This window comes from Schistocerca piceifrons, chromosome 5, assembly GCF_021461385.2.
Source record: "Schistocerca piceifrons isolate TAMUIC-IGC-003096 chromosome 5, iqSchPice1.1, whole genome shotgun sequence".
Lineage (NCBI taxonomy): Eukaryota > Metazoa > Arthropoda > Insecta > Orthoptera > Acrididae > Schistocerca > Schistocerca piceifrons.
Genome location: NC_060142.1, coordinates 250,104,511 through 250,119,828, shown reverse-complemented (window position 1 = coordinate 250,119,828; position 15,318 = coordinate 250,104,511). Strand labels below are relative to the sequence as shown.

The 15,318-nt window shown below is 37.4% G+C and overlaps 1 protein-coding gene across 1 annotated transcript in view; it reads left to right on the top strand.

Moving 5' to 3' along the window:
• Positions 1–15,318, top strand: part of LOC124798487 (pre-mRNA-splicing factor ATP-dependent RNA helicase DHX16) — a 135,735-nt gene that overhangs the window by 29,367 nt on the left and 91,050 nt on the right. The window contains exon 5 of the mRNA XM_047261925.1: positions 960–1,181. Coding sequence (XP_047117881.1) covers positions 960–1,181 — 222 coding nt within the window. The remainder of the gene's footprint in view (positions 1–959; positions 1,182–15,318) is intronic.

Here is a 15,318-nt window from a genome sequence, read left to right as displayed (position 1 = left end):
CACGGGATTTGATGCATTCTTGATGATACCTATGAAAGGAGCAAGACACAGCATAAAATAGTGTCAGTAATCCCAAAAGCTTGAAAGTGTGGTTGCAGACATTTCCTGTATGCGTCCCATTCCTCAATGGACTCGTTGTCTGTAGAAAAGGGAGGTGGATAAACCATGGGGCTTGCGGAGGGCAAAACAGCAGGTGACACAGACAGAGGAGCATGCTGAGTAGACAAAACAGAAGCCAGTGATTGAAGTACCTGAGTTTGATTGTTCAATGCCTATGATTGGTGGTGCAATGCCATGGCAAATGATTCTTGAGTCATGTTGTAATTAGATATCGGTACAACACGACCAGTAGACTGAACACAACTTTATTCCACAGAAACATTTAAGTAACATTCAGCATAAACCAATCATGTACATAAAGTTCTGTAATAGTACACATAGAGTACTGAGGCTGAGCACACACACACACACACACACACACACACACACAGACATATGCGTGTGCACGCGCATGCATATGTCTGAGGTGCTGTCAGCAGACAACATAGCACTGTGCAGTCTTTTGAAAGTATGTGCATGTTTCACTGCATAAAGTAACTTCGTTTCTTTTATATTATTACGTGAAACTTGGGGAACTTTCCAAATGTCCCATTTCTTTCTCTTCTTTCACCTTCACTTCCTCCTTGTTTCCCAGTCTCTTGACTTTTTCGTACAATTGTTTTGTGTTCCAGCTTGCTGCTACTTTGGCAAAATAGCTTTGCAAATTGTTATGCTTTATTGTTTAATGGAGTGACTTGACAGATTTGAAAAGTTATCAATTAATCTGTTTTTTTCCAATTACAGGACATTTATATACGGTATTCTGAAACATATATTAGTTAATAGCAGATTTTATTTACTGCAGACTGTAATTCTGTAGAAACTGTTAAATTTATATAGCAGTGAAATTTTTGTTTCAGGATAAATCCCATGAGAAATATGAAGAAATCGATGAGAGAGAAAAAGTCCCCCATTATGAGCAGCGAAAGTGGGAGGAGGAGCAGATGTCATCAGCAGTTTTTAAATTTGGAGCTAGAGACGCTAAAGAAAGAAAATATAAAGAAGAACTGAAAGAATATGATTTAGTTTTAGATGATCAGATTGAATTTATTCAGGCACTTCAAATGCCTGGTGACAGACAGGTAATGATTTTTGGTTAATGAACTTTTATAGCTCTTGTGTGCTTGTGGTATAGCTGTGTTGTAATGATCTGAATATTTACTAGTGTAATAATACACATGTCAGATAACTTTTTAATGACTTTGTTTTCTGAGAAAACATAAACTGTGTAAAAAATGATGTTAACTTGCTACAGAACTAAAGAAATGCATGGTCCACGAACAAGGCACAATACTACTCTTGGACGTGAATGTATTCAGTGTGAACCAGAGCTAAACTGACAAAATTTGAGAGATTATTCGGCATATTTTCTAAGTATTTTAGTATGAGAGGCCTGTACTCTCTGGTGGCTCATTACAGAGTAATTACATATAGTTTGATTTCTTACGTCCTTGTATTGGTATCGTACAAAAATGTCTGCACAACAGTGCAAATATAGACAGTATGTGCTCCTTGTCTCATTTGGAAACAAACTTGTCCCATTCACTTCTGGTACTTGCTGATGACAATAGTAAGGTACACTTTACTCTTGGCCCTCAAGCTTGCATTCAGTAGTGTTTTGTCCTATCTCGTGTTTGTTTTTCCGGTGGAGCTGGTTGTACACTAACAGTGATATGCAGCAATGTGGGGATGGGTTTATTGATGAAGAATCAGCTGATACACATCACATGTGTGGGCTCACTGAATGCAGTGGAAAAGGAGCACAATGATGCTATACTCAGATGTTCGCGCAGTGATGACACCCACATCGTTTTAGTTTTGTATCTATGCATAGGATCCCATGCATAACTGGATGCTTTTGTGTTACTACATTTTAATGATTGTGTATTACACACTTTTTTACTGTTGTGAAAGTACTTTCACAAAAACAAAGATAATTCTGGTAACAAACCCAAATAAAACATAATTACATTATTACTCTGTAAAGAGCCACTGGAGACCACAAGTCCCTTACACCAAACTACTTAGAAAATATCCCTGAATTACCTCTGAAATTTCATTGCTGGAGCTCTGGTTCACATTTTATAATAGGAAAATAATAAATTCACTCAAAAGTAAAAACTCACATGGAATTGATGGCATTTCCCACAGAGTACTAAAAGCTTGTTCCCAACAAATAAGTAGGGTTCTCAGCCACGTATGTAGTAGCTCACTGAAACAGGACATTTTTCCAGACAGACTGAAATACGCTATTGTTAAACCATTGTACAAAAAAAAGGGATAGATCTGATTCTAACAACTACCGCCCAATCTCACTTCTGACAGCTTTATCCAAAATTCTTGAAAAAGTAATGTATTCAAGAGTAGCATTTGTATTTGTAAAAATGAAGTACTAACAAAATGTCAGTTTGGTTTTCAGAAAGGCTTTTCAGGAGAAAATGCTATATATGCTTTCACTGATCAAATATTAAATGCATTGAATAACCAAACGTCACCCATTGGGATATTTTGTGATCTCTCGTGAGCTTTTGATTGTGTGGATCATGAAATTCTTCTAGATAAGGTTAAGTATTGCGGTATGAATGGGACAGTGCACAAATGGTTTAATTCATACTTAACCGGAAGAATGCAGAAGGTTGAAATTAACAGCTCAAATAGTCTGCAAAAATCAGCATTGTCCTCTAAGTGGGCAGGTATCAAGAATGGTGTCCCACAGGGTTCAGTCTTGGGTCCCTTATTGTTCTTAATATGTATTAACAACTTGCCACTCTGTATTCCTGAAGATTCAAAGCTAGTTATTTTTGCTGATGATACAAGTATAGTAATCACAGCCAACAAGCAAGAATCAGCTGACGAAATTGCAAATAATGTCTTCAGAAAATTATTAAGTGGTTCTCTGCAACTGGACTCTCACTAAATTTTGAGAAAACATAGTTTATATAATTCTGTACAGTAAATGGCATGACACCATTGTTAAATATAGACAGAAGTCTGTTGCTAAGGCAGAATACTCAAAATATCTGGATGTGTGCATTGATGAGAAATTGAATTGGAAGAAGCACATCGATGATCTGCTGAAACTTTTAGTTTCAGCTACTTATGCGATTAGGGTTATTGCAAAGTTTGATGATAAACATATTGGTAAATTAGCCTACTATGCTTATTTTCATTCACTGCTTTCATATGACATCATATTTTGGGTTAATTCACCATTAAGAGAGAAAGTATTCATTGCACAAAAGTGTGTAATCAGAATAATAGCTGGAGCCCACCCAAGATCATCTTGCAGATGTGTATTTAAGAAACTTGAGATATTCACAGTACCTTCGCAATACATATATCCACTTATGAAATTTGTCATTAATAACCCATCCCAATTCAAAAATAACAGCAAAGTGCATAGCTACAACACTAGAAGAAAGGATGATCTTCACTATTCTGTATTAAATCTCTCTTTGGCACAGAAAAGGGTGAATTATGCTGCCACAAAAATCTTTGGTCATTTGCCAAATAGTATTAAAAGTCTGACAGATAGCCAACCAACATTTAAAATCAAATTAAAAGAATTTCTGAATGACAACTCCTTCTACTCAATAGATGAATTCTTAGATATGAAGTAGTAACTGAAAAAAAAAAAAATAAAAAATAAAAAATAAATTATTTTGTTTGAAGAAAACTTATGTTAAAGCGACACATTTCACATCATTATGAAATGTCGTATTCATGATATGTGGAACAAGGATTAGTGTATGTACGTATGTATTATCATAAGACCTATCTTCTTACTTGCTTGACTTAAGCTTCTTTCAGTGTTGGTATTGTCCGTGCTGTGATGTCTATGTCAACTGCATGTGCTAAAATCTGCACTGACTTGTAGAGGATTGTGCCCCTGGTCTTTAGGCCTGCTTCCCTGATCACCTTCTTGAGTGCTACATTAAATAATAAGCGTGCTAATGCATCTCCTTGACATAGCCCATTTTTTATTTCCAGGGGGTCTGAGTAAATTCCTCGAACTCGAATGCAGGCTTTTACGTCAGAAATCAGTATCCCCATCTCCTGTAAGGCATGAAGCAACTGGTTTTTATTGATGCAGCTTTAAAGTCAGTAAAGAGGTGATGTGTTCCAATTCTATATTCAACAGTTTTCTCCAAAATTTGGCGCAGGTTGAAAATATGGTCTATTGTTGACCTTTCTTGTATATACGCTTTGGTACATACCAATTTCTGTATCCACTTGTGGGAGTTTATTAGAGAAAGCCTTGTACCCCAGGTTCAGGAGGGTGATTCCACAGTGATTTCTACACTCCATTCAGTCGCCCTTTTTATGTATGGGATATAATATTCCTTCATTCCATTAATCTAGTATCCTTTCTTGTTCCCATATTAGAGTGATAAGTTCAAACAGGGACTGCTCTAATGTTGCTCCTCTACATTTCAGCAGTTCTGCAGGAATGCTTTCAGTGCCAGGGGCTTTGTTATTCTTCAATTTCCTTAAAGCTTTTTTAACGTCCTCCAACCCTAGGCCATCCACCAGTGGCTGTTCATCATCCAATCCTTGCTCACAATCATTAGAGATAACCTCTGCTTGCTCTATCTCTTGATTCAGCAGGTCATTAAAGCATCTTCGCCATCTATCCTGAGTCTGTTTACTCCCACTTACTATGTTTCCTTCGTTATCTCTAATCAAGCTTGTTGTTGGAGCAAATTGTCTTCTAGCATTGTTCACTTTTATAAATAACTTCCTTGTTTCATTCTTCTTCTTGGACAATTCCGTACATTCTATTTCAGCCTTAGTCCACTCCCTTTTCTTTTGGTGATGTGTCATCTTTTCGACCCTCCTTTTCTCATGATAATCCTCCAACAAGCTTCTTGTGCAGTTTGCTGTAATGTCTTTTAGTGTGCAGTTTTCTTTTCTTCAGTCACACTCTTACACTCTTCATCAAACCATGTGGGCCTTATTGATTTTCTCTCCATCCCTAGAGTTCCCTTAGCTGAAATCCCTATAGCTCTTTTTATAGTTAGCCATTTTTGTTCTTTGTCATTACTGTCTTGCATTGTTCCTTGTTCTTGTGCCTGAGAAACTTTCTGACAGTATGATTCGCAAGTTTCTGTTAATTGCAGTGCTCTCAGAAGTACACATGTAAAGACATTGATGATACATGGCTATTAAGGTTTTTATTGAAGGAAAATACAAGAAACTAGGAAAACTTCACCTTCTGATTATGAGGAAAATACTTTACGACTCAGTCACCTTTCATGGACAATATTATATAACAATTGTAATTCTGGAAGACACATGAGTTATTTAGCACTGACAGCGTTAACATATTAGTGACCACACGTATATTGCAGCAAAAATATTTAGAGGCCCATGTTCCTACACACATGGCTCATAGTCAGGGAGTCATCAAAGGTGCCAACAAAAGCATAATTATTGGTGGTAGAGGTGGCAAAAAATAACGTAACTGATAGAAATAACCGGTTACTGAGAAGTAACGGTTACTGCGATAACCGTTCCTCTGATTCTGGCAGTTATTTCAATAACTGTTTAGTGTCAACAGTGCCTCGCGCCATCTGTTGACCGAAGATCGTACTGCACATTTGGAGGCGTTCTATAGACCATGGGAATAACTGTGAGACTGCGCGCCATCTGTTGATAATAACTGTGTACTATTTCGTGGGCCTTCGTTACTTTTAGCATAAACAATTAAATAAAGTTAATGTTCGAGCCGTGGCTGATAGGAGCTGCAGTACAGGCATTAACAAGTACGGTCGTTCCCTTAAGCCACCGCCTTACGTGTTAATTTAGCTTGGACGGATAGTACAAGGAAAGTTACTAAGGAATTCGAGCGACTATGGAAATAACTGTCAGAGCCGGTATTCTCCTCTGGCAGTTATCGTTATTGGCTCGTAGTTCTAGTTCTCTGGTAGTTATCGGGCTACCACCACAGATAACCTGGAAGCTGGTAACGGAATAACTGTGTGTCTAGACGTTCCTGACTCGGTGACTCCAGTTAAAGGTCGTAGTTCCAGGTGATATTTCCAGAGAGGATAGTAACTGGAGCGAACAAATATTTTCGTACTGCTACGGAAATAGCCGCTGGCCATCACGAATGACAAATAACATGTCAGAAAGTATAACATAATACAGTGGAATATAATAATTATTATCCTCATCATTTGTCAGGAGATTGTCAAAATACGTGAATATATCACAGTAACTGCTAATATTTACAGAATTGGTACACTGACAGAATAAAACACAGTTACGTACTTTTAATAAATTTATCGTACACAGAATACCCGATCTTGACTGTTGCAACCAAGTGCTGTCAAAACTGAAATATAGCAGAATTTTTACCTAAGCTGGTCTATCAGTCTCTGTTACGATATTCATCTACAGAGTAGAAGGAGGGGTCACTGGAAGCGTCTGATTCCACCCGTCTGCTTCGACGTAAAGGTGTTGTGGTGTGTGAATGTCATTACGGCACGGTGTTTATGAGTTGGTTTTTGTGTGTGTGTGGGGGGGGGGGCTGTCGATCTAGGTTGCAGTGCCGGAATTTGCTGGTGGAATTAATTTTTTTTTTTCTAGCTGTGATGTTTTGTGTATTTATGAAGTATTGAATGTGATTTAATTTATGTAGGGATGATTGATTTGTGGACTTTTGGGATTGCGGTTTTATTTTTCGCAGTTGTAGGTGTTGGTTTTTTGGCAACAGTAGCTGTGGTGGACCTACATAGGTCACCGGATAATGACCGATTCCCATTCTCATAATTGTGTGTGTTGATGTTTTAGTATCGTCATCTGAGGTTGACCTATGTAGGTCAAGGGAAATGTCTGATTCCAATTTTCGTACTTTTAGTTGTGGGTATTGGTGTTTTGGTATGGTCACCTATAGTTGACCTATATTGTTCAAGGGAAGTGTCCGATTCCTGCAGATTTTTGTTGGTGTAGCAGAATGCTGTATTTTTTTTCTTTTTGTTCTTCATTTTGTGTTTTGGGATCATGGTGTGTTTTTTTTACTAGCTTGTCCTCACCCTAAAACCCCCAACTTCCCGCAGTTGTCCCATTGGTTTGATTGTATTTTTGGTGGGAAATGTTATTGCATTATTTATATGTATCTTCGTGTTTGTTGCCATGTGTATGTAGTGACGTCATAGACACACTTAAAATAGACATTTCCAGCATATTGATGATGGGTGGAATCAGACACTTACGTATCAAATAGTCATTCAAACACACTGTAAACCGTGCCTTATCTGAAACCAAGTTTTTAATGGTTGCTGACTTGCTGGCAGCTTATTGAAAATGCATGTTCCTGAATATTGGACCCCTTTTGGACCAAGGTAAGTAATTTTAGGTCTTTATGTAGATTGCTGTTCCCATTTCTAGTACTGATATTATGTATTAAGCTATCGGTTGGAAATACTTGTAACAAATTTCATTAAGGAATAAATATACTAGGAAGCAGTGGTTAGAATACAAAGTTCCTTGAACAGGTTCCTACATGATGTTCTTTGAATTGATACCACAAACGATTTTTATTACACGCTTTTACATGCGAAAAACTTTTGCTACGTTTGATGAGTTACCACAGAATATGTTCCCTTATGAAATAATAGAATGAAAAAATGTGGTATGCCCTTCCCAACTGAATTTCTTATCGAGTTGTAGTCCCAGAAATGTAACACTGTCAACCTTTTCGATCTGCATGTCTTCATATGTTATAAACATGCTGTCGCTGGAGAAATCAAGCAGTTTGCAAATCTGACATAAAACTTGGATTAGCGTACTCACACTTTCCCCAATAGGACTAGCTTTTATAGCACAGGAGTAAACGAATCTGTCACATTACGTATATTTTTTGTTGTATTACAAGGCTGTACACTTTATTCTATTATGTGAGCAGCACAAGAAATTAAGCTTCGAATTTAACCTACAGTACTCAGTTTACATATTACTTCATACTTAAAAACGTACGTTGTTAACATTTTACTTAAACAGTGCTTTGGCGAAGTTCCGCGTACTTTCTGTCGCAGCTGCGAAGATAATATTTCTAATAGCGACCGATAACCTACAAACATATAATCTGAAACACTAATAATCGTTCTAACATCAACTAAAATGTACTCGGAGTTAATAAGCTGAGGTTATTACACGATTCATACGACATTCCTGCTATTTCACACTACTCGCAGTTATACTGATAACTAAACTGATGGATTCCAACTATGTCGTTATTTAACTGTCGGAGTTATCGGTATTCGCTAGCGAAAAATAACTTGGCAGTTATTAATAACCATTAACGATAATGGTTATCAAAGAATAACTGGAACTGTGATAACGGTTACTCCCGAATAACCGTTTGGCCCACCTCTAATTGGTGGACTAAAATCTGTTGTATAATGAGGCATACCTGTTATCAGCATCAAACAATTAATGGAGGAAATGGAATGAAATAACCAAAAGCATGTTTTGGAATTTCATACATGCTTTCTGAGCCTTGATTTCCAAGATTTGCTAACTGGTGTTTTTATTCATGAGATTAGTACCTAGTGGTGCTTCAGCTGCCTACACTTTGTACGTATCTGCAAACAGTACAAGAACCAAATCAGATGTTTAAATGTGGTGGTTCCCATTAAATTCAGACTTGTAATGCTCCTTATTAAATGTGCCAATTGCAGTGACAAACATTTCTCCACAGACAGGTCATGCACATGGTATCATTTGCTTTCAAGCTTTGCTGATTGGTGTTTTTATTCATAAGGTTTGTACCTGACTTTGCCATACCTCCACTCTAAGGCGGTGTGTATGTACCACTTGCAGTGACAAACATTTCTCTACAGACAGATCATACATACAGTATCACAGAAGGACCAGATCATACATACAGTCTTGTAGAAGGAGAATGGCTCAGGAATTTATCATTATTCACAAAATCTCATTACAAGGAGATCAAATCTTTGACAGATTCTTACTCATACACTATGGCAGTTGCAATTGAAACATTATTTACATACAATGGTGGTTAGAGAACACACATATAAAGATATTTAAATTTGTAAGCTTTTGCAGCCAGTGGCTTCTTTTGCTGGCAGAAGGGTTGAAGGGGAAGGAATAGGGGTGAAGGTAAAGGACTGGTGAGGTTTAGGAAATGAGGAGAGTTCAGAAAAGTCACCCAGAACCCCAGGTTAGGGGAGACTTATCACATGGGATGCGAAGGAAAGACTGATTCCTGTCCAGTAAGTCTCCACTAACCCTGGGATCTGCACGGAAGGGAAGCAGTGGTTGAGAAGGGAGTAAGACAGGGTTGCAGCCTATCCACGATGTTATTAAAACTGTATATTGAGCATGCAATAAGGAAAACAAAAGAAAAATTTGTAGCAGGAAGTAAAATCCAGGGAGAAGAAATTAAAACCTTGAGGTTTTGCTGATGACATTCTAAATCTGTCAGAGATCACACAGAATTTGGAAGAGCAGTTGAATGGAACAGACAGTGTCTTGAAAGGAGGATGTGAGATGAACACCAACAAAAGCAAAGTGAGGATAATGGAATGCAGTTGAATTAAATCAGTTGATGCTGAGGGAACTGGATCAGGAAACAAGACACCTAAAGTAGTAGATGAGTTTTGCTATTTGGGCAGCAAAATAACTGATGATGATCAAAATAGACAGGATATAAAATGTAGACTGGCAATGGCAAGGAAAACGTTTCTGAAGAAGAGAAATTTGCTAACATCGAATATAGATTTAAATATCAGGAAGTCTTTCCTGAAAGTATTTGTGTGGAGTGTAGCCATGTATGGAAGTAAAACACGCGGCAATGAACAATTTAGGCAAGAAGAGAATAGAAGCTTTTGAAATGTGGTGCTATGGTAGAATGCTGAAGATTAGATGGGAAGATTATGTAATTAATGACCAAGAACTGAACAGAATTGGGGAGAAGAGGAATTTGTGGCACAACTTGACTAGAAGAAGGTATCAGTTGGTAGGACATATTCTGAGGCATCAAGGAATCATGAATTTAGCATTGGAGGGAAGTGTGGAGGGAAAAATCATTGAGGGAGACTAATAGATGAATACACTGAACAGACTCAGAAGGATGTAGGTGCCAATTGTTACTCAGAGATGAAAAGGCTTGCAGAGGATACAGTAGCATGGAAAGCTGCACCAAACAAGTCTTTGGCCTTAAGACCACTACGACAACAATAAACTTTTGAAGATAATTAACAGTGAAGTTCAGAAGCAGTTACACTTTCCAAAGCAGATTTTGCCTCTGTACTTGTTAGATTCTGTTATTTTCCATTATACTTTTGCTGACCTGATATTTTATGTGGAAGATGGTGTACTTCGTTAATTGAGTTACCATTAATTATGATTTCTGCACAATCTACCATAATTTTCATATGACACTTGTAAACAGTTTATTCCCAATGTGGATGCAAAAAATGGTTTCATAAACTTTTCGAAATTGCTTGACCACAAGGTATCTCACAAATAAATTTATGGTTAATACTTATAGTCCATTCTGAGAAGCAAAATCTAACCAAGCAGTTTATCAAATGCTTATTTAGTTTCTGAAATAACAATTTGTTCGTACACCAGCCTTTAAATGTTTGGACATCACCCAAAATTTTCAATCAGTGACTGGCAATGAACTGCATAACATCTGCCTGAAAATCCCTGTTGAAAACGCAAATGAGCAATACATATGTAGAGTCTGCTCATGTAACAGTTATATGAAACCTATCCTCAAAAATGTGTGTCAAAATAGCTACCAGTTAACATCTAGATTTGTACAGCAATTGGTTTACCTGTTGATTCTTTCACTGATACATAAGACATGTGAATGTGAAACCAGACCTGGTTGTTCCATCATTCACAGTGCTAATAAATATGGAAAGAACCACTTAACTGTAAAAACAAAGTAGCCTATGTAATTTTCATGATTCCTGAAAATAGTTTTCACTATTCTACCAAAACATGGAACTATGAGACTCCAAGGACTTGACAAGTTATGCAGGTATGGGACCATTCCAACGTCTATGAACCAATCATATGCCATACATTCAGCAAAATTTCTTCTATTCCCCTTGATAAATAACCTTCCCAAAGAGCTTTGTTACAGTTTCACTTGCCTGGCACAGCTATATGGACCAGATGAGTAGATGATTGGTCAGGATGACATAATGATCCAGTTCCACGGGCTCTTTGAAGACCTATCAGTCACATTAAGACAGAAAGAGATCAATAACAATAAGAGATGTCAACAAATGAGCTTCTTCAATAAGGTTAAGGTACCACCCTGGATAAAGGTCATTTTAACAATACTAGGTTTTGGTCTTAGTTAAAGATCAGCCACACCATTCTAATGTGTTGCCTCGCATCCCCAAGCTGTAGGTGTCTACGTCTTAGTGAGCAGTAAAGTGACTTGGTCACAAATGAACTACCTTTCAGACGTATACCTACAACCATGAGTTGGAAGGTGACTGTAGTCTGCACCATATTACTGTTAATGATGGCATGCTGTAGCTTCATGAGTATATAGGGCAGTGCTACTCTTTCCAACAATCCAGTCTCTTGAATTAAGCAATATCTGGAATATTTGATCTGTGAGTAAGTCTTGAACCATGTCTCCTCAACCACCTGAATCCATGGACGAACAGTATGCATAATATGGAGCAAACTTACTCTGTAAGATCTCCATAATAGCGCATTCCATCCAAGGATTTTAAGCATTCATAGGCTTGAAAATATACACAATTATATGAGTGGTAGTATGAAAATAATATATCAACAAAAATAATTGTTCTTTAAAATACTGAAAATATAATGTAACTCAATAGACATCAAATCTACTTACCAAGCAGTGACTGGAGAACACAAATATAAAGATATTTAAATTTGCAAGCTTTCGGAACTAGCGGCTCCTCCTTCTGACAAAAAGGTTGAAGCATAAGGAAGAGGCTTGAAGGGAAAGGAAGATGAAAGAGTTTTATCATGGCTGGCTCTCCCAAGGCTATCACTAGTTCTAATGGAATTTTGCCTATTCGTTGGGCCTTTCTTTGACTTAGATCTTGCAGTGCTCTGTCAAATTCTTCACACAGTATCACATCTCCCATCTCATCTTCGTCTGTCTCTTCCTCCATTTCCATAATATTGCCCTAAAGTACATCACCTAGTATAGATCCTGTATATACTCCGTCCACTCTTCTGCATTCTCTTCCTGGCTTAGGACTGGTTTTCCATCTGAGCTCTTGATATTTATAGAGGTGGTTCTCTTTTATCCAAAGGCCTCTGTAATTTTCCTGTAGGTGGCATCTGTGTTACCCCTAGTGATACAGTATACGAGTCTACATCCTTACATTTGTTCTCCAGCCATTCCTGCATAGCCACTTTGCACTTACAGTCAGTCTCATTTTTGAGACATCTGTATTTCTTTTTTCCTCCTTCATTTACTGCATTTTTATATTTTCTCCTTTCATCATTTAAATTCATTATCTCTTGTGTTACCCAAGGATTGCTACTAGCCCTCGTCTTTTTACCTACTTGATCCTTGGGCTGCCTTCACTATTTCATCTTTCAAAGCTACACATTCTTCTTCTACTGTATTCCTTTTCCCTGTTCTTGCCAGTCATTCCCTAACGCTCCCTCTGAAGCTCTCTACAACCTCTAGTTCTTTCAGTTTATCCAGATTCGATCTCCTTAAATTCCTACCTTTTTACAGTTGCTACAGTTTTAATCTACTGTTCATAATCAATATATTGTGGTCAGAGTCCACATCTGCGCCTGGAAATGTCTTACAATTTAAAACCCGGTTCCTAAATCTATGTCTTACTATTATATAATCAGCCTGAAACCTGCTGGTGTCTCCAGGTCCCTTCCACACATACAACCTTCTTTCATGATTCTTAAACCGAGTTTCAGCTATGATTAAGTTATGCTCTGTGCAAAATTCTACCAGGCAGATTCCTCTTTCATTCATTGCACCTTCTCTTCCTTATCGTAGTATCGAATTCCAGTCCCTCATGGTGATTAAATTTTTGTCTCCCTTAAATTTTTGTCTGAATAATTTCTTTTATCTGACCATACATCTTTCAATCTATTCCTCATCTGAAGAGTTAGTCGGCATATAAATGTGTACTACTGTGTAGGCGTGAGCTTTGTGTGTGTCTTGGCTACAATAATGCGGTCACTATGTTGTTCGTAGTAGCTTATCCTCATTCCTATTTTCTTATTCATTATTAAACCTACTCCTGAATTACCCTTGTTTGGTTTTATGTTTATAACCCTATAGTCACCTGACCAGAAGTCTTGTTCCTCCTGCCACCAAACTTCACTAATTCTCACTATATCTAACTTTAACCTATAAATTTCCATTTTTAAATTTTATAACCTACCTGCCTGAGTTATGGATCTGACATTCCATGCTCTGATCCACGCAACACTAGTTTTGTTTCTCCTGACAATCATGTCCTGTTTAGTCCCCTCCCAGAGATCCGAATGGGGGACTATTTTACCTCTGGAATATTTTAGCCAAGAGGGTGCCATCATCATTTAACTCTATTGTAAAGATGCATACCCTCAGGAAAAAATTACGACTGTAGTTTCCCCTTTTATTAGTTTCACAGAATTTGAACTATATTATTGAAAAGTGAAAATATCAGATTTTATACCGAGTGGTGTCACTAAGTCCCCAAATACATATTAGCTTGTATTATGTTTGCAGAGTTGTATTGTAATGAAAAGTTGAATTACCCATATCTTTTGATTAGCAATATTTTCATGAAAACTACATGCCTTGGAAGAATCAGCATGTTAAAAATAATAACCTGATCAGTGAATCTAAATGAAATTCAGCCTATATGACATTTTGAAATAATGATACATATGTGACATGTAAATTAAATAAGTAACTGTATCTAGGTAGTGTAAAGATAAGAGGAAAGAAATTGTCTTTACCAGGAGTTGGAATCATAACAGATGAAGTAATTCCAACATGCTATGTTTCAATGTGTTGGGGAACACAGCCTTCAGAAACATTATTCACTGCTCCTGCACCAAACAGCCTATGACATGGTAGAGCCTGCAGTCTTCTTGGGTTGTTTTTTAACATCAGCATTAAGATAATTTAGACACACATCCACTGAAGAAATGTACCTAAAATGAAAACCTATTGGATTCAATTTGGAGCAGTTGTTTAATGAACGTAAAAGTGGCACTTTTAATTCTTTTTGAGTCTCTCTCTGATGCGCATACATATGATAGAAATTCAAGAAGTTTAGAAACCAAAAATATGCTCACAGTGTCATAGGTTCTGTCACAGGCTGAATAGAAGACTTCATAGACGCAGTTGCCCCACCACCTCCTAACCCCTAAGCAGGTTCATTTCATAGCAAAGGACCACTGTTGTTTCAATGTGAGAGTCTCAAATTTACAACATTTGTTGCCCAGTGAAAACATAATTTTCATCAGAAGCATTACAACACCTGCTATGCACAAAAATCATTGTGCCCTTACTGAAGCTAGGGAAATAACTCCATCACACAGGGTCTTGCAGTAGTGATGGGACAACTGACTGGTTTTAACAGACGATTGGCCAGTCGATTGTTTTTTCGTTGTGTTGGATTTCTCAGTTGAATGAAAAAATCAAATGAAACTTGTCTGTGTGGCACATCAACTGTATGAATTTTTTGATCTCTCTGATCTTCAGTGCTTTCACTTTATGTGAGACAACCAACTGACTGGCTGATGATCCAAGCCTTTGGTGGTTACTTCGTCTCTCAGTTTGAGTGACTTCACTTGCATATATTGTCAGCCTTTCTCTGTCCTAACATTAACAGCTGGAGGCTGATGAGGATTGCATGGAATGGCAAATGTTTTTTCACACCATTTTCAGTAAAATGTAATGCAAGCTCTTCAAAATTTGTCAACATTATATTCCTCTTTACATACCCCCAAAACCACTTTTATGCTCAACTCTGTACTCCCAATGAAACATCAGCTTCATTAGCTACATGTTAATTGGCATCTGGATCATCTTAATGCACAACAACATATTAATCAGTTTTAAGTGATGAAAAGAAGGATTAGTCTATTCAGTACAAAATTAAATGCATATTTCAATGCTTACTTATTTTAACTTTGCCATACACCCTGTCATGTCTTCATGTACCTCTGGGTGTATGGCTACCTTCTAGGGGTATGTGTACACGGCCG